We start from the raw sequence: 22755 nt of genomic DNA, 5'->3' as shown, positions 1-22755 counted from the left end.
AAGGAAAGCAATCACTGTGGAGAAGAAACTCATCCATGCAACTAAATGCCGATCCTCTACGTCAGGGATGGGCAGGCTTTCTGTAAAAGGCCACAGAGTATGTCAGGCTTTCTTGGCCAAAAGGTCCCGCTGGAACCACTCAACTCTGCGGCAACACCCAAGAGCAGCCCAGCCCACCCCTCCCGCAGCCTGTAAACAGAAAAGTCTGTTCATAGAAACAGGCTGTTGGCCAGATTAGGCCCCTGGGCCCTAGTCTGGAGACCTTTCATCTGTTAATATTCCGCTTTAACCATCACCGGGGTTTCCACTATTCGGGGCACACGGCGACCTTGCCCGCTGGAGCCCACCCCTCGGGAGCGCCCCACACGCTTCCCTGTATCATTCTTCACGGTGTCACTAACGTTCAAGGAGCTGCAGATACTGGCCCTGAACGGCTTTCAAGCGGGGTCTGCTGCCCAGCACGGGTGGGCAGGGCCCGAGGAGGCCCACGTAAATGTGCGGTGAAGGACAAAGGGGGCGCAGAGCCCTGGGGACTGGGGGCTGTTCTCGGCAGACCCCTGAGCTGGGAGAGGTAGTCAGGAATGTGACGTACAGGGACTAAATAGGATAAATGTGCTGAAAAACAGAAAAGGCTGGTAATTATCTGGGAGGCGGATAAGAGGAAAGAGATGGCAAGCTTAGAAAAGGAACTGGCTGCTAAGGAAAGCGGAAGAAAATGCAAAGTTAAAAAATGGACACAATCTTTGAAATTTAGTAAAATGGCGAGAGTGTGGAATTCCTATAATTTCCTCTGAAAGCTCGTTTGGACATTTTTAAAAAAGAGCATAACCTGCCTGCTTTGGGGACGTGCTGGGAGCACCACATCATTACTGCTCCTCCTGGCATTACCCGTCTCCCCGGGGCAAGGCCTCCACGACCCCAGGAGCAAGGGCAGCCTCCAAGCAGACCCAGCCTGTCTGCCCTGCTCAGCCCCCAGCAAAGCCCCGGCGCAGAGCTGGGGACGCAGAGGTAGGTCCAAACCAGATTAACCCACGAGAGGAGGGGGCCTAGGATTTATGCCCCCTGACTCCCATCAGAAACAGAATCCTCTGCCGGGAGGATCCTTCTCCCGCGTCTTTGATGCTAACCTACCCCAGACCCTCCCCGACCCCACCAGACCAGAGACCACCTTCCCCGCTACAGACCCCCCCCCACCTCCCGCTCATCCCCACCCGCTGTCTCCCCCGCCCTCCCGGCCTGACGTCTGCCATCACAGTTGCGTACGGGGGGAACCTCTGCTCCGCCAGGAGAATTTCCCGCCTGAGGGGTGGGTGTCCTGGAGGTGAGGGGTCAGGAAGGAGGCAAAGACGAGACACAATTCCCAAATGCTGGCGCTCAGGCCCAGCCACCGGTCCTAAGGCGTAGTTACTTCCGGCCAACCGTGACTCTCTCTCCTTTCTGTTTACTCTCCTCCAAACCTAACGTGAAATATTTAAACCTTTTTCTTTTAAATGGGGCTGAATAAAGAGCGAGCATCTCCAGTGAGGCAGAAATGATGCGTGTGTACGTCTGACACGCCCTGTGCATAAATAACCACTTGAGAAGTGCTTCATCCTGTGCACAAAGAGGTCACCAACGGTACACACAGGACTGTTCTAGGGTGGGTGCTCAGTGCACCCCCTGAACGCGACCCGGGGCTGAGGGTCCCCTCCTTGTAGGCAGCGCTCGGGGTCACGTCATCCGCGTGGACCAGTGACCGCTGTGAGGTGAACGGATGCTGCACGCACAGCTTGAGTACTTACCGTCCTGGAAGACCCTCTCCACGTTCAGCCCGTACGTGGCGCACGTCTCGTAGTACGTGCACCTCTTGAGGTCGCTGGAGAGCTTCCGCGCCCTGGCGTCGTCGATGACCCGCGGGTTGGTGGAGCTGATGGCATCTGCAACAGACCGACAAGAAGCGGCGACATGGTGACCACGAGCGGCCGGGGGACGTCCCGCCACTCACGGCCCCCAGGAGCTCAAAACCTGCCCCACGCTCGGCACTGCTGGGATTCTTTTCAGGACCTGGAGTTTTCAAAACATCGTTTATCCCCAAAATAATCATCCCAGACACCACAACGACCAGCTGTTTCAGAGGATCCTGCTTCTGAATATGAAATAAAAGAATGTCCCCAAAGACCAGAAGGAAAGGGTAAGAGTTAAATGTGGCTCCAGAGGAAAATGCTTCAACAAGGAAAACCACACGGTCACTACGTGCGGTGACCGTCTCGGCACACGGCACCCGGGAAACACACGCCCTCCATCTGCCCGCTGGACACATGCTCATGCAGCCCTGTTGGGTGTCTGGCCCTGTTCTAGGCACAGGGATGCCCCTCAGGGAACAAGAGGGACAAAAATCTGTGCTCTCAAAGAGGGGACATTAGGTCAGCCGGGGAGGGAGGCAGGAAATAAGTAAAACAGAAACGAGGAAGGACGATGGGTGCAGGATGGGATGTAGGGTAGGAGCTGGGTCACAGGGCAGGGGTCAGAGAAGCCACACCTGCAGCAGGTGGCGGGTGGGGGAGGGTGCCTGGGGCAGGGGGCGGCAGAGCGCCTAGCATTTAAGGGGGACCCAAGGGCGAGGCAGGAGCGGGAGGGGGCCTGGGGCACTGGAGGGGGTGTCGCAGACTACTGTGCGAACCACGTTGGCTCTTAACAGATGGCTCGGGTGGGGGACTTCCCAGGTGGTCCAGTGGTTGGGACTTCGCCTTCCAAGGCAGGGGGTGCGGGTTCGATCCCTGGTCGGGGAGCTGAGATCCCACATGCCTCGGGGCCAAAAAAAACCAGAACATAAAATAGAAGCAATACTGTAGCAAATTCAATAAAGACTTTAAAAGTGGTCCACATCAAAAAAAAAAGAAAAAAAAAAAGATGGCTCGGGTGGGAGACACCCCCCACCTCCTTCAGGACCTGTGTACAGATGGGGCATCTGAGCCGCGAAACACACGTCAGGCACCAGCCACTAGTCTCCTAATAAAAAGAAATGCAGCCCCTTTCTTTCTTTCAGCTCCGCATCCACGAGGCCCCCTCCCCCTCCCCGTTCATTCTGTTACTACGAGTAACTGGGGGGCCCCCACACGCCCCGCACACAGGACCAGAGGGCGGGCTGAGACGTCCCGGCCGGCGTGCTACCCTGCGACAACACACACTTTACAGGGGCTGCTCCTGACGCGGAATTTTCCCCGAGGGCGTGAAAGCTGCTGAGTTACAGGAAACACTCAACGACTCTCTAGCCAAAAACCCGCCAACGGGATTTTCTGTACTAGTCCGGGGAACGGCAAGCAGTGTAAGTCACACAAGACAGTGACAACCTTTTAAATGTTTGCTGTTGCACAGGCAGTGCAGGAGGCACTCCAATTTCTGGAAGAAGTAAACAAAAGGGACATCTTGAGGGAATCATTGATTTTTTCCCCTCTTTCTCTTTTCCTTACTCCCTATTTTTTCTTTTTTTCCTAGCCCCATGGAATAGGTTTAACCGATAGTTCTGAATCACTTCTAGGGAAACTAACTATGATTCAGGACCCTTCCCCTGACAATGACCAGAGCCACCTCAAATAGATGTTCCAGAACATTCCCTGGCAGGGCCTGTTAGAGGGATTTCTTCAAACAGTATCTCGTCCTGTCTTCTTATCTTACAGAATAAGAAATCTGACTTGGATTTCATAACACCTAAGGAAAAGAAGTTTTTTTTTTTAAGGTGTAAACATCTTTTAAGAAAACAGGAGAAAAAAAGTTAGAAACCCAGAATTTTCCAGTGCTTTGGTATAAACTAGAAAATATACACCACAGAGCATGAATCCAGCTTCAGATTTATCCTGACCCCATAATCCCCCAGTCCCTCCTTCCCCGGTGGGTGCCCACTCATTTCTGTCCCATCTCAGCTTCCTTCCAAGATAACGTTGTCACGTGTCAGAAACAGACCCTACACTTGAATGCTCTTCTAGTCTTACTTTTCATTCCTCTTGTGACTCTGCATCTTTTTACAGCTCGGGCTTCGCCCTCAAATCAATGTGATCTTCAAGTCTTTAAAACAGATGTTTAAGGACATCACACCATCACCTCGTCCTCCTGGAAGCATCCTCCAGCTCCCCGACGGTACCCGGCAGAGAACACATCCTCCCACCTCTGGGTAGGGCCCCACACCCCACGTATCCTTCAGGAATTATCTTAACTCTTCTTCATCTTCTCCATCCCGTAATCTCCTACCTCGAGGCCACCAGCTGCAACCAGCTGGGAGGGAAATCTGAGATCCCCTCACCCGTTGTCTCTGGCACCCCATGCAGCCTGTACAGGAGCGGGACAAGCGTGGCTTCACAGAAAGCGAAAGGAGCTAATGGTACCTAAGGGTGGAACCTTCCAGAAGCCCACACTCACTCCACCTTCCTGCCATGGGGGCTTCTAGGGTGCTCTGGGAATTAGGGGTCTGGTTGATGACCAAGAGGAGCCCTCAGGTGAGGACTGTCCCTAATTGATAACATTCCCGTCCTGCTCCTTTGGGACATGGCTTTGCTGAAGTCCAAACAGGTCTCACAAATGAATATGAGGGGACAGTGAACAAGCCCTCCATCAGTGCTCCCAGGTGCTTGCTGGGTGCAAGCTCCCAGGTGTACCTTGCAGGTACATGGCCCTCAACCGACAGACGCTTATAAAACTAGAGAGAATAAAAGGCGGTCGGTTTCTCCACATCAGGGCTTCCCCAGAGCCTCTGTGGAGCCATCCCCAGGCCTCCCTGAGACACAGACCATCCACCATCCCGGTGGGAGGTGAAGATGTGCCTTCCTTCAGCTGGGGCGGGAGACACAGAGGCTGCACTTATCTCCAAGGTCAGGAACAGGGAGAGATACACATCTGCAGTCCCAGCAGGACCTCAGGAAAGCTGGCCACATGTGGAAATATCAGGAACAAAAGTAACCACGAACTCGACACTGCTGTGCCCACGGATGGGCGCCCCCACTGCCTTACGGGATTTCCTCCCTTCAAGGCCTGGTAGCGTCAAGGTCAACAGCAGCCTGGAGGGAGTGATGCGGGGTTTGCAGGGACCCCAGACCCGCCACCCCTACTACCCAAAACACTGCTGTGTAGGAAAGATGACAAACTGATCAAATTACCTTTCTGGCCTGGATTGAAAACCTACCTGCCCTTCATCCCGGTGAGTCCACCGCAGAAAGGCATTCTGCATCCTGAACACAGACCCCCCGAACCCAGGCGGCTGGTAAGGAGCTGCCCATACAGACCCTGCTTTGGCTCAGAAATGCCCTCGGTAGGCCTGCAGGAAGAGGCGCTTACTGGAAATTAACTGCCTCCATGTCGATTTCAAGGCAGCTTGAAGCAAGGTCTGCTTCAGACGAGCTGCCCACTATAAAGTATTACGTATTAAGAATTTTCAGGAGGCCAACTCAAATATGCCAATTCTGTACGTCCGAACAAGAACCAAGGGCTTTTTACTGGCGCGCCTTGTCTCCCGGTGACCACTAGAGGGCACTTTGGGCGTAAAAAACCTCTCAGGTCCCATGTTGGTCTAAATCCACCTCTGCTCTGAAGGTTTCAGGTGTGAGACTGCTGACCACGACATATATGCTATAAAAAAAAAAAAAAAAAAAAAAAAAAAGGAGGCGGGACTTCCCTGGTGGCGCAGTGGTTAAGAATCTGCCTGCCAATGCAGGGGACACGGGTTTGAGCCCCGGGCCGGGAAGATCCCACATGCCGCGGAGCAACTAAGCCCATGCATCATAACTGCTAAGCCTGCGCTCTAGAGCCCATGAGCCACAACTACTGAGCCCACGTGCCACAGCTACTGAGCCTGCGCGCCTAGAGCCCGTGCTCCGCAACGAGAGAAGCCACGCAGTGAGAAGCCCGCACACCGCAACGAAGAGTAGCCCCTGCTCACTGCAACTAGAGAAAGCCCACGTGCAGCAACGAAGACCCAACGCAGCCAAAAAAAAAAAGGGGGGGGGCGCGTTTGGCAATGAAGTTCTCTCCATGAAAACCCAACTCTCACAGTTTACATCTAGCACCCTGAGCAGATGACTTTAGTTTATTCCAAACTTTTTTCTCCCAACACACACACACACTCCACGATTCAGGCTTATCCTGCCAAGGCAGCGGATTACCCCGCCAGAGCTCTCAGTTATATTAGATCTGGTGCCACGCACACAGCTAATTGTTCCTGCTTGTTTGACACAGCTGGTTTCTTATTTGGAGAAGTCTTACATCAGGGCATGCAAGGGCAGACCAGATGTGCTCATTCTAAAGGAATTAACAAAAACAGAACCTGCACCAAAAAATGAAAAGAAAATCCAGTGTTTCTTGACATGATTATATTTTTTAAGTTCCCCATTTTTCCAACAAAGCAGTTTTAAAGTTAACCTTCATCTGACTTTTAAAAACATTCCGTACAACCCCTTAGTTAAGTCCCCAATGGCAGGTACCAGCACATCAACGAAACTATGATCAAGGGCATAGTAAGTGATGTCACTTTACTAAAAGACCAAGTTTTAAGTGACCTAGAAAAAAACACAAAACCTACCCACATGGTAAGATTCTATGCTTTCTAAGGGATCTGCTAAAAATGAGATACAGATCATAAGACATTAAGAAATAGAGCCGAATAAAACAGAACTCTGCATTATATCAGAAATCTGTATTAAAGGTGCAAAGGTTAACATAAATAACCTTTTAGGGCGCTTATATATTATTTTGTAACAGAGAATTAAGATATCCTAATATAGAACTTAAAGCACTTGGGGGTGTGGGGGGGGTGTTTTGTTTTGAAGTTGCCAAGTGATTTCTCCACTGAATCAAATCAGGAAATGTGACAGTTTCAGTTTCATGGACGCTCACTGCAAAAAGGGAGCCTTCAGTAGGAAATCACTGCTTCTTTAAACCATTTCCAAACCCCTCCACTCTGAAAATACAGGCCAGGAATCACTTACTGCTCAACAGCTGGAGCCCTAGCAGCACAAGCCGCCCTCGGGCACCACTCACCCTGGGTTCCCACCAGGACCAGCGGAATCTCACTCGTGTTCCGGTAGTTGGCCATCCGGCTGTAGTAGTGGTAGACCGTCTGGAAACTTATCTCATCCTCCAAGCTGAAGACAAATATAACAGCGTCCACCCACATGGCAAACTGGGGAGAAAAGAAGGGCAGGTGAGCGGGAGGAACTGGGTGAGGAGCTCACAGAGAGAAAGGGAAGGAACAGCATCAGGTCACCTTCATGAGCACAGGACGGAAGGCCGGCAGACACCCCTCCAGCCAGGCCGCGTCCGACGACCGCTGTAGTGCATCGCTGGGGCATCACAAACGCCCTTCTCATCCTCGCACAACACACCTGCGATGGGCCCTCAGCCCCTTCCCACCCAGGCCACGCTGTCTCCAAAGTAACACCAGACATTCTTCCCCACGGGAGTGTCTACCCTCTGGCCCGACTCGGCCAGTGGAAGGCAAACCCCGCGCACAGCAGAGCCGACCTGGAGACAGGCACGGAGGGCGACCCTGCAGCTTCCTGTTTCACCCTAAACCCCCACAAAGGCCGCCCAGGAAGCCGTGCTGGACCCCTGAGATGGGGCTCTTCCTCTGGGTGCCCACGGCTCGGAAATCCTCCACCTCCAGGGGCCAACTACTCCGTCAACACGAGAGGCCTTCATGTTGTAAAGATCAGCCGCCACTGATTAATTCCAGCACCCTTCAAGGAAATTATGACTCACTGCCAGAGAAATGAACAAAACCAATGAACAAAATGAGCAAAACTTAGAGGAAAAAAATGAAAACCCCACAACAGCCTGACTCTTGTCATTTTATTCTCACTTTACTTGCATCCAGCTGAACTCACATCAGATCCTCTCTCTGGCAAATGACCACACCCTCAAGCACACGTTATCTCGTGGAACACCCATAACCATCTTGTACAGCTGGAGCCAAGAGGAGAGAGGGTCCTGGAAGCGCAGGAGCTTCCCAGGGCTCCCAGGGTCACAGAGGTGGCGCTGAGGAAGAGACTAGCGCCAGAGACCCTTCTCTTTGATGAAAGACCCAAGTGAAAATGGAAAAAAAAAAAAAAAAAAATGTCCCACATGCTTTCCCTAAAAGAAGCTGCAGCTCCCACATAAGTTCTGATGGTCAAGGCATCAGCTCTAATATGTTCGGTGAAATTTTTAGTGGGTTAAGCTCTGACTTCCACATATAAATGAAAAGTGTATTCAGTTACAAATGGAGATTTTACGCAACAAAACGTAAATAAACCTGAAGTTCAAATGATAAATATGAAATTAAATGAGAAAGAGAACTTGGGGCCAGTAGCCTTGGGACTGGCTGATGCCTCCTCAGGGCCCAGGACTCAGGCTGACACGGCATCTCCTTCTCCCGTTCTCTACCTTGAGATGTGTTTTCCTTTCTCTTCCCAAGAATCGGGGAGAAGTCAGCTTCCCCTCGCCCACGAGCACCTTACGAATGCCTGTGGTCCCTGGGACCAGCCCGCACCTCCCAAGGCTGACAACCACCTGACCCTCCGTGCAGAAGAAATGCAAACCAGGTCGCATCCTCTCAAGGGTGCATCCTGAGAGCCCCAGGGCCTAGTGAGCAGTGGACACTCCATAGTTGTCCCCCATCCACCCCAGCGGCATCCCCACCAACTGCAAAAAAAACCCCCAAAAGACCAGTTAACTGGCAGAGTTTTCACACTACCTAATAGGACACTAGTAGCCACAAAATCCTGCAACTTCACTCATGAAGCCGTCATGACCTTTGCAGACTATATGACATGATCTGCAATCGTGGAAACAAACATCATGCTCACACGTGCCTAGGAGTGGTGACTTGAAAACAGCTCTTTTCCTTGAATGTCCGAGTACACTCGGCCTAGTTTTGCAAGGCTCCATCTTGACACCCCCTCAAAGCAGAAATCTGTACTTTAACCAGGGTAAGCTTCTAGCCTAATGATGCTTCTGCAGGAAGTATGTGCTAGAATAAGGGACTGGTCCTCAGGGAAACTCACGGCCAGAGGCCAAGACAGAGACCTCCTGGGGGCCCTAGTTCTACCCCCGGTGGTGGGTGGGGGAGGTGTGGGCCGGCCACCTCGGCCTGTGCCCTGACGTCATGAGATCTCCGGGCGTCAGCGTCCTTGGTGACGGGCACGCTCAGAGCATCGTCCCCCAGGGTCATCTCGAGGATTAAACGAGCTGCACCACTCAGGGCAGGTCGGGGGGCAGGGGGCTCACCCAGTGTAACCGATTCACAATACGTGTGCTTCTCAGGCACGAGAAGAAACTCACAAGAAGGGTACCACTATTGCTCACAGGCCTAAGTTTTTTTGTTTTATTCTTAAAAGCAATTCTTTAATTAATCAAGGACTAAAAGGAAGGAAAATGTTACTGCATCGAATGACATCACATGTCCTAAGCATCTGAAGCTACAGAAAAGATGTATCCCATAGGAATACATGCTTCCTAGAGGAAAGATGCTTCTCAGAGAGTACACACCACTGGAGAGAAAAACCCCTGGGATTTTTAATGTCACCGTCTGGGGATGTGGGGAACACTGGGCCTGAGCTTTGTAATAAGAGAACCACCCCTCCCAGAATATTTTCATTAAAAAGGCAACCCCAATAGCAATCATGGCTGATGAAACCTTCAGGGTGGGGCAGTGCTCCGAACCCCTAATTCCTCGGGCTGGAGTTCCCTCTCCAGTGTGGGCCTGGGGCTCCTTGGGAGACTGGTCTCACTGCGGTTGAACTCTGGCCCAGGGCAGCGTGCTCACTGCTCCACGACGGGCGTCAGGGCAAGCGCCGTGTCTCTGCAGCCCTGTGCCCCCCAGCATCCGCCCCTGGCAGCATCCCTGGGCAGCAGCGCCGCTGAAGCCGCTACACCAGCTCCAACACGCGCGTCTGTACTTCTCCCAGCTTTCTTCTTCGATCCTTTATGTCAGAGCTAAGGTGTGCTCTCTAAGTGTGAGATTGCCCCTGGTCACTCCAAAACATGTATGAGCTAGAAAAGCGGAAAATCACCCCAGGTGACACCCACACTTCACCTACTTCATTCTCCTATTTCCAGCTGCCTCGGAGGGAACCCTTGTGATAGCAGGACAGACGTCCCACGGGCAAAGGACAACTGAGAAAAAGTGATTTAGCTTTTAGCGCCATCATGAACCTTCTAGGACCGTGTCAGATATCACACCCTGTCCTGCTTAAGTATAAAGTAACAGACGTGCGCTGAACCCGAGCTCCCACAGCTTCGTAACCTACTTTTTTTCATGTTTAACATGTCTTCAGTGTTTCCTTACTCTTATCATCGACTATGCTGTTTCAGCAAAGCTAAAAAAAATCTTTTCCACACTTTAACGTCTTTGCTATCAGAACATACCTTACGGACTGCTTTGCTTCACAGTTTGACAGTATTTTTCTTTTAAATACCGGTATAGCTTATAATCAGTGGCATTTTAGACTCACTGAAGCATGGTAAATCCACGCCATTTTTCTGTAGAGCTGCATACACCTCAGTGTATGGAGTTCTAGAACTTTAACAACCGCCATATTCAACATCGTTCACTTAAATCACCGATAATCCTGTGTCGCACTTTCACCAAAGGGTGAGTTCAAGAAAGAACGCCAGAGAAAATTTTTAATGTTGAGTTCGCATTAATGGGTCTTGACTATTACTAGCCCTTGGTTCCTTCAAAGTGTTCAGCTAGTAAATTATATAAGTACAGTAATAAACTGGAGAGTAAGTAAACCAAAGAAAGAGGTTTTCCACACTCATGCTGTTTTTTTTTTCTCCACAACACCCATTTTTCAAGGAAGTTTCAAAGAAATCACACCGTGCTGCATCCTGGTTGGCGGCGGAGAATGATCCGGGCCGAGAAGCCTGGTGGGCAGCCTGGCGGGAGTGCTCAGATTTCCAAATCCCACCCAACTTTCTAAATGACTGTACTGCTCTAGAGATCAAACACTTACAGGGTAAAAGGAGAAAAAAAAGGACTAGAGACACTTCCAGATGTCAATTCAGCTGAGTTGACACGTCAGTGCAGATTCTGCTCTTCCTTCCTTCTTAAAAAACGCAAAGTGAAAATCAGCTACACAGCCCAAACTTCCCTCTAGGTTTCTGTCTGAAGGAACACCAGAATTAGTCTCTCGGGGATGAGAAAAACCTCAGGCACAGAAAGCATTTTCATGGGGCCTCTCTCTCACCTTTCCTTGTACGCACCTGACCGACTCCTTAGAAGCACCTGTGGAGTCAGACCCTTCCCAAGGAGGCACAGGTGAAAGCTGGTCACCAGTGTGCGCGCAGTACTCACCTGTGCCTCTGGAGGGCCCCCTTCATCTCTGATCAGCAGCAGATAGCTCTGTCCGTCAACAACAATCTCTTTCTTGAATCTGCCACCTGTCATGCACACACAAAAAATCTTGTTACGCGGGAAAGACAGAGCGAGGGGAGGGCAAACAGACGTGGGCTTCGCTTGTGGAAAAATACACCCTAGGCTGTGGCCCTGGGGGCAGCCCTGAGTGTTTAGGAGTGGGCTGCGGCTCTGCCTCCAGGGACCCCTGGACTTTAAAAGAACTACTGAACTCAGGTTCAAATATCCATCCTTAAGAACCCGTGTTCCTTTCTAGTTAGAATACACAGCCTGCATGCGATGCCAGGAACACTCGTGGCTCAGAAGGGTGGGATTTTAATGCAGGCTTTGTGTGTAAATTCAGGAATTCTCTCTCCCTGGGAACACGCTGATACCGAGTCCAGAGACAGAGAGCACGGAAATTGTTCTCTCGTTGGGTTCACAAAAGCGAAACGAATTGTATCTGCTGCACAGGGGCCTGGTCTCCAGCACGTTGACAAATTCAAGGGCTGAGAATCTGTATTCTCCTCAAGAGAAACCCAGTTCTTGGAAGGAAAACATAGAACAGCACGGGGATGGTGTTTCCGTGTTCACAGTTCACAGGTAAGGGAAGGGTGCTCAACTACTACACACGGGTTAGACACAAACTACTGGACGGCAGCTCCGCACAGGTGGGGACACAGCAGCGCAGCTGGCGGACGGAGAGCGTTAGAGACCACGCGGGGTTAGCGAGAGACCACCAGGGGCGCCGCCGGAACGCTGGGGGAACGGGGGTGGCCACGTGAAGGCGGCAGGGGCTGACCACCCCCCCACGCCCAGGTGCCTCAAGCATCTCCCCTCAGCGCCCCGCATCGGACTGCCAGGCCTCCCCTGGGCAGCGGGAAATACTTCCACTTCTGGGTCCCTCTGCCACGCCCTCTGCCACCTCCAGAGACAAACGACCCTCCCACGCTCCGGGCTCTGAGCCTGCCCCAGTCACCCCTCACTGGGCTTCGGAACTCGTGGTCTCGAGAGGAACACCCCAGCACCGGCTCTCATTTCAGCTCCTCGGCACGGAGGCCTTCCAGAATCACCAGCTAACCCCGAATAACTGCAAGCCCGCGAACCTCGCTGGTGGCGCCTCCCCACCGGCCCCAGAGGCTGGGTGTCGGCCCCCCGCCCCCCGGAGTCACACCTGGCTCTCCGCCACAGTGGCCCCTCGACGACGCGGACCTTCCCTCCCAGAGTCCGGGGTTTGGGCCATCCCAGCGCCCGAGAAGCAGAAACTAGACTCCCCGTCCCAAACCACCCCACCTCACCCCACCCCTAAGAAGTGTCTGCAGGTGGGCTTCTGCCACGTGAGGCTGGGGCGGCCGGTGAGGAGGTCGCCTCTGCAAGAGGGCACGCATGCGCACATGGCCGCTCCCGCCCCGCACTCCCCCCCCCCCCGGGGAACCCCGTGACAGGCAAGATGCACGTGCTTAAAAAGCAAAACTTCAAAAACCGAAGAAAACTTCCCAACTTTAAAACGGATGAACTCTCACTTTGATCCCCCTCACCGCCGACACCGAAAAAGGAGGGCAGAGTCCGTGGAGAACGGACGGAAGGAAGCACATCTGATGGCCAGGGGTGGCGGGTGGCGGGTGGGGGTTGGGGGGTAACAGAGCGCATGCGCGCTGGACCAGACGGGCTGAGGCCCGCTCTGCACCTGCGCTTCTAGCTGTAGGAGGATCCGCAGCGATTCACGGTCCCTGCGCCCCGCAGCTCCCCAAACGAGCCCTGACCCCCAGCATCTGAGCGCACGGAGGCCAGCCCTGGTCTGATGAACTCAGGTTCGACCTCCACGAGCCTTCACAGCTGCCCTGGGAACGCTGGTCTCACACGGCCAATTCCTCAGTAATCCGCGTGGTCTCCAGAGCAGGAGGGGAGCTCCCGCAGTACCAGCACCCCTCCGCTGCCAGCCGCCTCCCACCATCTCCCTGGGGAGCAGGCACCCGGTGGGCGTCACCACCCAGCTCTCCGGGGATGACGCCCGCTGACGGCCCTGCTCCTCCCCTGGGTCTCTATACCCTCCTGTGTCCTACAGGGTAAGTGCTTGTTGGATGAATTTCACATCTATTCGTTCATTCATTTTCTTTCACATATTTTTGTAGAGTCACGATCCCAAGTTATGTGTCCAGATAGTTTAATCACAATATTAAAGTTAAGAAAGGTTTGCACAGAGTTCTTTCTGCGCCTCTGCTTTGTAACCTCAAGCAGAGGCCTCTGGATCTAATTTTCATCAGCTCTAAAAGGAGGGGTGATTCTCTCCTCCATCCTTAAGGCCCCTTCCAATTCTAAGATCACTTTTCATTTCCCCCCTAAGATATGTAATTAGTATGTCTCTTCAATATTTTACAACTGCAAATATTAGACATTTGCAATGGACTTCTGTGTTTTCTCTGGTGTTATACATACATCAGGAAACAAAAATGAAACACTCAAATGCATTTGCCATGAACCCAAAGGTTTGATTAGGTAAAATTCAGCCAGGTGTTTAAGCACCCAGATTGTGAAAAAGTAAGACTATGATTAATAAAGTTATATATAAAAAATAAACTCCTACTGCAGATAGATTGTCAGCAGGCTCAACGGAAACATAGACCACTGGGTACTGGAGAAACACAGCCCAGCAGATAAATAAAATTAGACTTTAAAATCCGTTTTCTACAGTTCACTTTAGAGACACAAAGGGAAAAAGCCTTGGGATGAAGGTGTGGGAGGTACCAAGCTGGTCTACACTCACCAGGGGCCACCTCTCTCATTATTTGAAATTCAAACCCGCCATCCATCCCAGCCATTAGATCTTTTCCTACCGAAATATTAGAGCACACTACCAAACTCTACATCCAACTTCATTTCTAATGCAGATTTTTAAATGCCTATTTTATAATCCTATTTCCAATTACAGTCATCCCTCAGACTCCACAGGAGACTAGTTCCAAAATCCCTTATATAAAATGGCGCAGTGTTTTCACATAACCTACACACATCCTCCCGTGTACTTTAAATCATCTCCCGATTACTTATAGTATCTCGTACGGTGTAAATACCACGTAAATAGCTGTAAGTTCAACATAAATGTTACGTAAATAGCTGCCAGCATGAGACAAATTCAAGTTTTGCTTTTTGAAACTTCCTGTAATTTTTTTTTTTTTTGAGTGTTTCAGATCCGTGGCTGAACAAATCTGTGGATACAGAGGGCTAGCAGGTCTGTTTTACCGAGCTTTGTATTCCTAGCATTTAATGCATAGCCGGGCCTGTGGCCCATGCTATAAACTTGTTACACGAATAATCGTCAACGGTCTCTGACTGCCAAATACTATTACATAACATTAAATTACCTGAGGGATAGTTTTACTTTTAGAAAGTGTACCCAAATCTGACCCCTGTATTGGGAACCATCAACACGCCCTTGGCTCAGCCCACTTGTGCATATGTGTGCAGTGTCCCACACACAGCTGCCTGCCCACCGAGTATACAGAGGTACAAGGGCTCTGCACCTGTGATGACATCTCCATGAGAAGGGAAAACGGAGGTCCCTCCTGCACTTAAGTCTGTTCCTTCCAAAGATGCCGTGAGGTCAGCAGAGGTAGGCAGCACCACATTAAGTGTGCAGCAAACAGGTAGAGATAGGTGAGCAGAACCAAGTTCACCTCTGGGCTTTGATGTTCTTAACTGAGTTTCGCTGGACAGTAGAAGTGTTTGCATCTCGTTTGAGCACACAGAGGGGACATTCTTCTTGTCTGAACTCAACCTCACATGCAATTTATTAAATTTCTGGTTCACCCAAAGTCTAGTTTTCAGAGTTTCCAGAAAACTGCCCTGGGAAACTTTGTTTGCCCTTGAGCTTGCCTTCTTAAGCGAGTCAAGGTCTTAATTTCTTCCAAAAATGAGTAAAAGATGGACCTGAATATACCTACCAAGAACAGGGATTCTGGATGTGTTGTGAATAGCACACCAGAAGAAAAGGTCAGTTGTTTTGTTTCTTTAATATCTTGAAAAAAGACTCAAGGGGGCCCCTTATAATCCACTGGTAACCAATCACTATCAAGGTTTCAAGGTCACTCCCCTGAGTCCTGATCTCATGCTGGGGGAACCAATTTTGAATTTGGGATGCTGGCATAGGTAAAAACAACCGGGTTCCTTCTACGCTTTAAACTCAAGCTAGGTAGGATGAAGCTACAGTGGGGCCCTATTAAATATAAGGGCTGTCTACACTGAGAGAGGTATAACCATCTCACCTGGGTTGGCATTTCTGCTTTAAGGGGGAAAAAAAGAAAACCGAATTTTCCTATTCTCCAAAAAAAAAAAAAAATCTTGTTGGGAGTAAACACTGCAACAGATGTTTGACATTTCTGTCTTTCTGGCTAATTGGACTAAAAGATATTCACATATCATTAACAGCTCTCCAAGCAACAGCAAGCCTTCTAATACTTTACAAAGCACTTCTCTTCCCACATCATGTCCATTATTCCTCACAGCATCTTGAAATACAAATATCATCATCAACATCCACATCTAACTGGGGTGGAAGAGAAGTTCAGACACTGACCAAATACCCCCTAGCCAGCAGGCATGAGACCCAAACCCAGAAGTGCTGACTGATTCTCACCTCTGCCCTCTTCCCTGTGGATTTCTGCTGAGACAGTTCATGGCACACAGTGTCCACAAATGAGCTTGGAATCTTTTGTGTAATTTCCTAGCACCCACAGGGCGACACCGAGAATGCAGGGCAGTGGGGCTGAGGATGTCTTTTCCTCGCTCCACTCACAGCTCTGGAAGGGAACTGTCTTCAGCTCCAAATGATAATCATCCCTGTGCTTAGGAAACTAAAAAGAAATAGACCTGCCTATCACTTTGTGTAATAGGGAAGAACCTGTTGTATTCTATTACAAGTTAATCATTGAAGGGATGTTGCCTATAAGCTTAAATGATACGTAATGGCTCATCTCTGGGAACCCCGCCTCCCAGGTAATGAGCATTAAGCTAAAATACCTTTGTTTAGCTCACAGGAAACATCCTGACCAGGCCCACCTGTGAATGACTGCAGGAAGGAAGAAATGAACACATCCCCTCCGGAGGCTGATGGGAACCAGTAAGTGTTTGACTTTACTCCCTCCCCTTCTAGTATAAAAGGAGCCTGAATTCTAACTCAGGCAAGATGGTTCTTTGGGACCCGAGTCCACCATCTTCTCGGTTTGCTGGCTTTCTGAATAAAGTCGCTCTTCCTTGCCCCAGCCACTCAACTCTCGATTACTGGCCTGTTGTGTGGTGAGCAGTAAGAAGTAAGACTTGGTAACATGTTTCATGTTTTTTTCCTGTTGATTTCCATCTTTACTTTTCCACGCATAAGCGAAGGATGAATATCATTCTTGAGTCTAAAACTGCATTTGTGGAGCACGCTACTTCCCTTTTCCATAAGAAAGAGGAGGGGCATTATTCCAGCATCTGAGCAGACAAAGTCAAGCCGCTAAGACCCTCCCCATAGCTGCAAGCTGGCCTCACATCTTGTCACTCTCATGAGGCCCCAGCTCAGGAGCACCTGATTTTCCCGGAGGAATGGTTTAGAGATTCTTGGCATTTGTAACATTTGCCTAAAATTTTCTTCTTACTTAGCCCCAGAACAAATATCTGTAAATGTTGTTGTTCCCTAATTATTTAGGATTGGCGGGATGAGAGGACTACACTGGAGACAACTATGAATCTTTTCATTTCTCCCTGGGGGAATATGAAAAATTTGATCATGCATGTGCCAGAAAGGCTTTAAAATTAATTTTGCTCTTTTAACTTTGATCAAAATACTGAAGTCAGGTACCCATTACTGAGGTTTTGGAGAAGTTTCATATCATGACGTTTAAAAGGGATTTTGGATCCCATATTATTTTTACACTGGGGAAGAAAAGTTTTATTGGTTACATATCCATTTACAAAATTTAAAACCAAATCAGACTTCACTTCCCCTGCCAAGTTTTAAAAAAGCTTACACTGTTTAAAAAAGGGGAGGGCAGGGACTACTATAAAAATGTACTAACACTAAGGATCTAATTAATGCGCAGTGATTGTTAAGTTCACAGGTGAAATGCTCACGCTTATGACTTGAGGTGAGATGGGATTTAACACACAGGCCACGGTCTTTAACAACTTCATTTCACCCAGACCTGAGTAAAATAAAGAAGGAAGACTGAGACAGAAGTCAAAGTTCCAGGGTAAGACGAAAGATTTGAACTTTGCTATAACCAAATTTCCTTTCTACCATTTCTAATAAAATGAGGGGGGGGGAGTAAAAGCCAGATAAAAGGTTCACCATCCACCAAGAAAAGAAGCAAAGCTTTACATAACCAACCTCGAAAACACTGGCCTTAAGAATAAAAAGGAGGACTCCAGAGCTGGGTGGACAGCGGCTCCTGATCCCCAAGGGAGGAGGGAAGCTCAGGAAGGGGCCTTTGTGTCCTGTCCCCTGACGGATAGGAGGTTCCCAAATGAGCAGCCGCCAGGGCTCTCTGCAGGCAAAGTGCCCGCGATACCCAGACTGCAAGGAGGGGCCCCCGCAGGGAGTGACAGTATAACACGACCCCCTCCCAGCCCCCGCGGAGGCAGGGGACCCGGTGCAGGGCATCCAGCAAATTCCTACGGAGGGCAGCGCCCTGTGTGTCACGGCAGCTCACCTCTGTCTGGAGGCGATGCCCTCAGAGGACAAAGGGACTCATGTTACACTGCGATTCTCAGGGAAAGTAACATCCAGCCTCAGCCTTCTGTGCCCAGCGCTACCCTGCAGGGGACCGGGGGTGTGACGGAGATCTGGGAAATGGGAACTCGGGCAGACTGGGCCATCCCTCTGGGCCAGGGATGTCTCCTCTAGCCTGTGTCCTGCCACAGGAAACCAGATGGCAGGGGGCTCCCCACACCCCATACCTGACCCAGGACGAGTGGCCAGCCTATGTGAACGGCCTGAGCAGTGCATGCATGTATCCCTGCACTTGACTACAGTCAAGACAGCGCCAATCTCAGCAAAGGGGAGGAAAAAGCTAAAGAAATGGTAAGACTATCATGCAAAGATAGGGCAAGGGGAAAAAAACAGGGAGGGACTGCGGGAGTTCCCTGGTGGCCTAGTGGTTAGGACTCCTGGCTTTCACTGCCACGGCCCGGGGTTCAATCCCTGGTCGGGGAACTGAAATCCTGAAAGCCGTGCAGCGCAGCCAAAATAAAAGAGGAGGCGGGTTGCAAGGGAGCCTGCAAAACCCGAAGAGCCAATGGAGGAGAAAACAAAACTCAAAAAGCAGAAGGAAATCCCTTCTGATCACTTCCCTCCCTAATGCCACTTATAAACAGACATTTAACAAGACAAGAACTCCAGGGAGAAGAAACCGAAACAATGAGGGAAGAAATGGAAACCTCTAGAACTGAGGACCAAACCAACATTTTGGAACGAACGAACACAATGTGAAAAAGTAAGGGAGAGAAGAACACCGCTCAAAGCTGAAATTCTGACATGGAGGAATGGCTTGAAATAAACTCCCTCAAGATGAAAAAGACAGAAGTTAATTGACAGGAAGACAAATGAAGCTAACAAAAGGATAAATGGCACCTCTGACGACAAATCCCCAACAAATGAGCGCAAGGCTATTCAGAGATAAAATACAGAGGAATTTTCTTGAAATGCAAAAAGATATGAACCTGCAGATCAAAACAGCACATGATCTTCCAAGAGAAAAAGACAGACTCTCAACGTCACTTTAAGGATGGGGCAAACCAAGGCCCTGGTGAAAAGCTGCCATGCCAGCCAAGATGGGGGCCCTTATCCCGCAGCAGGGTTCAAGGTGCACCCCCAGGAGCACTCTCCAGAGCCACTTCAGAGGTTTGGAAAATGGCCAATGTAATAAGCATTTCTTACATACGTACAACCGGTTTTGAAACGGCTGTCACAATGACAAGCAACCTGCACTGGCAAGTGTGTTACACACGAACCCAGAGACCAAGATGGGGGCTCTGGCTGCATGAGGCAACCTGGGCAAAGGCAGAACCCACCTGCTGGGATACTGGGAAAGCCGCAGCCTCGCCCTGGCCTTTTAAAAATCTCATCCTGCATCTGTTTGCGCCTGAAAATCATGAAGACAAGCAAGCAGCCTGCTTTGGGACATGTCCCACCTTCCGTGAGGGACAAGCCGGGCACACATGCGGTGACAGTTTTTTGTGCGATGCAAGTAATTTAAGCAACAACAAGCAAATAGTTAACCAGCTGGCTCTTGGCGATGCCACAGTGCATTCAGTGCTGACCGTGGTCCAGGGGGACTCCTACCTGAACACTTCTATGGAATGAGAGTCATTGCTTTTATTGATTCAACCTGGAATTTCAAGAGTCCTACTATTCCTACTACTTCAACACTTCTGGATGTATTTAATGGAAGAGTACCTTGAAATGGCAAATAAGGTGAATATGTATATATACATATATATAAATATATATATATATATTTATTTAAGTGTCACTTGTGTAGCTCAGGTTTTCTTGACATCAAGCAAATAAAATCAAAAATTAATTGGATGAAAAGGCAGATATAAAACTGAAACAGGAGCCCCTTAAGCCCTATTCTGTGTTCATAAAATAGCTTTATTGCTGTCTCTGATAAGCAATGAGTCAGAAATCTATAAACTAGAACTTGTACAAGTTTTATTAACAGAACACCATGATGTTATCAGAGATCTACTTAAAACATTTTGTAAAAATGGTATTGCTGCTCAAAAAAGAAACTGGAAAATTAATGTTTGGGGAAGTGGTTTGTTGCCCAATAGTTAAATTCAATTTCCTTACATCTTAACTTCCAAGAACTTTGAGAAAAAGGTAAATTAGCAGCTTAACACATGAAACCCATTAAGAGTTCTCTCTTCCAAGTGCTATCTTCTCACGACTAAAATAAACACAGAAACCCTGGGAAGGTGTAGGCTGGTTGACCTGGACCAATCTCCGATCATCAACGTCCAGGGACAGGCCCAATTCCACTTTCATAAAGTTTTATTAGCTTTTCCCCTGCAAAAAAACACTAAAATGGCTGTAAAATAGGATTATCCCAACAAAACGTTCTCTGTAATCACGGCGGCGGAACCTCAGATACTGCAAAGAATAAAACACGCCCTGCGATATCAGCAACCCCAGAAGGCAGGCAGGTCCTGGAGCCCAAAGCATCCCTTTTCTTGTGAAGATGTCCACGGGCTCCGTGGTGGACAGGGGATGCCCTCTGGAAAGGGAAGCCTGGACTTCACTGTCCTCAGCTCACAGTCTAGGTGTGATGCAGCTCACGCTCCAGGTATGATGGCTGGCGCCTGGGCCCGCAGCCTGTTCCCTTGGGCTCAGAGCCCCAGGCCCGTTCAGGCTGCCCTGGCACCACACACTCAGACTTTCCTGCAAAGCTGTCTTTGGAAGTTAGGACCCACCCTGCCCCCCACCCCCAAAGCTCACATACTGTCCTCCACCGAACTCAGTACTTTCCCCGGTAACTCAGCAGCTGTTCCAAGGGACAGGCAGCCTGCAGGGGCCGGCACGGCCCAGCACGCACGAGACCTGGTGACCCGAGGTCCTGCTGAGGCCCCTGAATGTGGATGCTGAGCCGTCAGGTGGGCTGTGGCCCTTTCAGGACGGCAGGGTGTGTGTATCCAGGCAGGGGGAGTGCAGTGCAGAGGAACGGGCTCGAAGCCGCCCGCCAAGGGCCGGCCTCTGAGCTGGGCGACCTTGTGCGGCTTCAGTAGCGGCTGGTGCCTCAGCTTCCTTATGTGAAAACTCAACGGACACCACCACCTGCCTCTGTAGCCACAGCGAAGGGGAGCGGGAGCTGATCTGTGTCAGCTGTCAGGCTCCCCAAACACTACCTGTGTCTCCTGAACACACTAAGCTCTGCTATGTTACACTGACGACTTTGTCTGGGGACTTGCACATTGAGGGAGAGTCTCAAAGTGAAATTCAAGGACAAGGAAGAACCAAGACCACAGCAAGCAGAGAATGAAAGCAAGGTGTGTGTCTCACGTTCAAATTCCCATATGAAAACCAGGATTCTCCTTAACGCTCTGTCACAATTCCAGGCACTCTGGAAGATCCAAGGTAACAATTATTTTTCCCAAGTCAAAACAGCTCATGAGATAGCAAGTTCTGGATGGTGCTACTCATAATGCCCCAGGGAGAAGATTTTGTGAGTCCCAGTATCCGTCTCAATATTTATCCAAGTGTACGGTGTGTTTCTAATCTCAGACGGGGACTTCCATGCAAGCAAGCGATAGAGGAACACAGGGGAATATATCTGATTTACACTCCACCTGTGACACAGTTCAGCTCTTATTCGTATTTGGCAAGGGTCCTCCCCCTGTGTTCGCCGTTCCCCATTTCTCTGTTAGCTCCCTACACTGGGGCAATAAAACCTTGGTCTTCAGAACCACCACTCAGCAAGCATTTAGCAAAGCCCGTTATGGGCCAATAAGCACAGTGCTGGTGCCGGGAACAGAGTGAACAAGACAGAATCTCTGACTGTCAAGGGCAGCGGGAGGAAACGGGAACTGACCAGGAGAGCCAGCTGGGTGGGGTATGGGAGGGGACTGGGCACCAGGAACAGACACAGCCTGTGCTCCCTGGAACCCACTGGGAACCCACCGAGCGGATGGGGCAGGGGGCACGGTTTTCAGTCAGCCCCCTGAAGGAGGAAATAGCCACATAACGATGGACCCCTCCCTATGAAATCTAATATATGGGCACACCTCGGAGCTACTGTGGGTTTAGTTCCAGACCACCGCCATAAAGCGGATATCACAATAAAACAAGTCACGGGAACGTTGGGGGTTCCCAGTGCATGTAAGTTATGTTTATACTATACTGTAATAGTCTATTAAGCAGCATTATGTCTAAAAAACAACGTACATACCTTAATTTCAAAATACTGCTAAAAAATGCTGACCATCATCTGAGTCTTCATCAAGTCATAGCCTTTCTGCTGGTAGAGTTGGAAATATGTCAAGAATTATCCAAACGTAACACAGAGACGTGAAGTGAGCAAGTGCTGTTGGGAAAAATGGTGCCGACAGACTCACTGGATGCGGGGTTGCCACAAACCTTCAATTTGTTTAAAAAAAAAAACTGCAATATCTGGGAAGTGCCAATAAAATGAGGTATGCCTGTGTGACCAGAGAAGTAAGCTGTTTGTTGGAAATGTTCCAGTACCCACTGGGGTGGCTGTACGTGAACATTCCAGCATCTACTACCATCTCTGAAATAGTCTGGCGGTAAATGGAATATTAGTCGTGCACATATACTTGTTTCCCTGGGGGGAAATGTACTTAAGGCTATTTGTTTGTTTTATTTTTAGTATTCTGCACATTTATTTTCAGCATGAAAAAGGATGAATTACAAAAAGTACTGC

At 49.8% G+C, this 22755-nt stretch overlaps 1 protein-coding gene across 10 annotated transcripts in view; it reads right to left on the bottom strand.

The window, feature by feature from the left end:
* The window catches only part of AGAP1 (ArfGAP with GTPase domain, ankyrin repeat and PH domain 1), a 549508-nt gene that overhangs the window by 323549 nt on the left and 203204 nt on the right, over positions 1 to 22755 (bottom strand). For all 10 annotated transcript variants that reach the window (XM_036857335.1, XM_036857336.1, XM_036857337.1 and 7 more), the window contains 3 exons: positions 11300 to 11385; positions 7003 to 7144; positions 1782 to 1916 (listed from right to left, as the gene is read on the bottom strand). In XM_036857335.1, coding sequence (XP_036713230.1) covers positions 1782 to 1916; positions 7003 to 7144; positions 11300 to 11385 — 363 coding nt within the window. The remainder of the gene's footprint in view (positions 1 to 1781; positions 1917 to 7002; positions 7145 to 11299; positions 11386 to 22755) is intronic.

The sequence above is a fragment of the Balaenoptera musculus genome, chromosome 7 (genome assembly GCF_009873245.2).
Source record: "Balaenoptera musculus isolate JJ_BM4_2016_0621 chromosome 7, mBalMus1.pri.v3, whole genome shotgun sequence".
Classification (NCBI taxonomy): domain Eukaryota; kingdom Metazoa; phylum Chordata; class Mammalia; order Artiodactyla; family Balaenopteridae; genus Balaenoptera; species Balaenoptera musculus.
The sequence above is the reverse complement of the archived record's forward strand: the minus strand, read 5'-3'. Positions and strand labels throughout refer to the sequence as shown.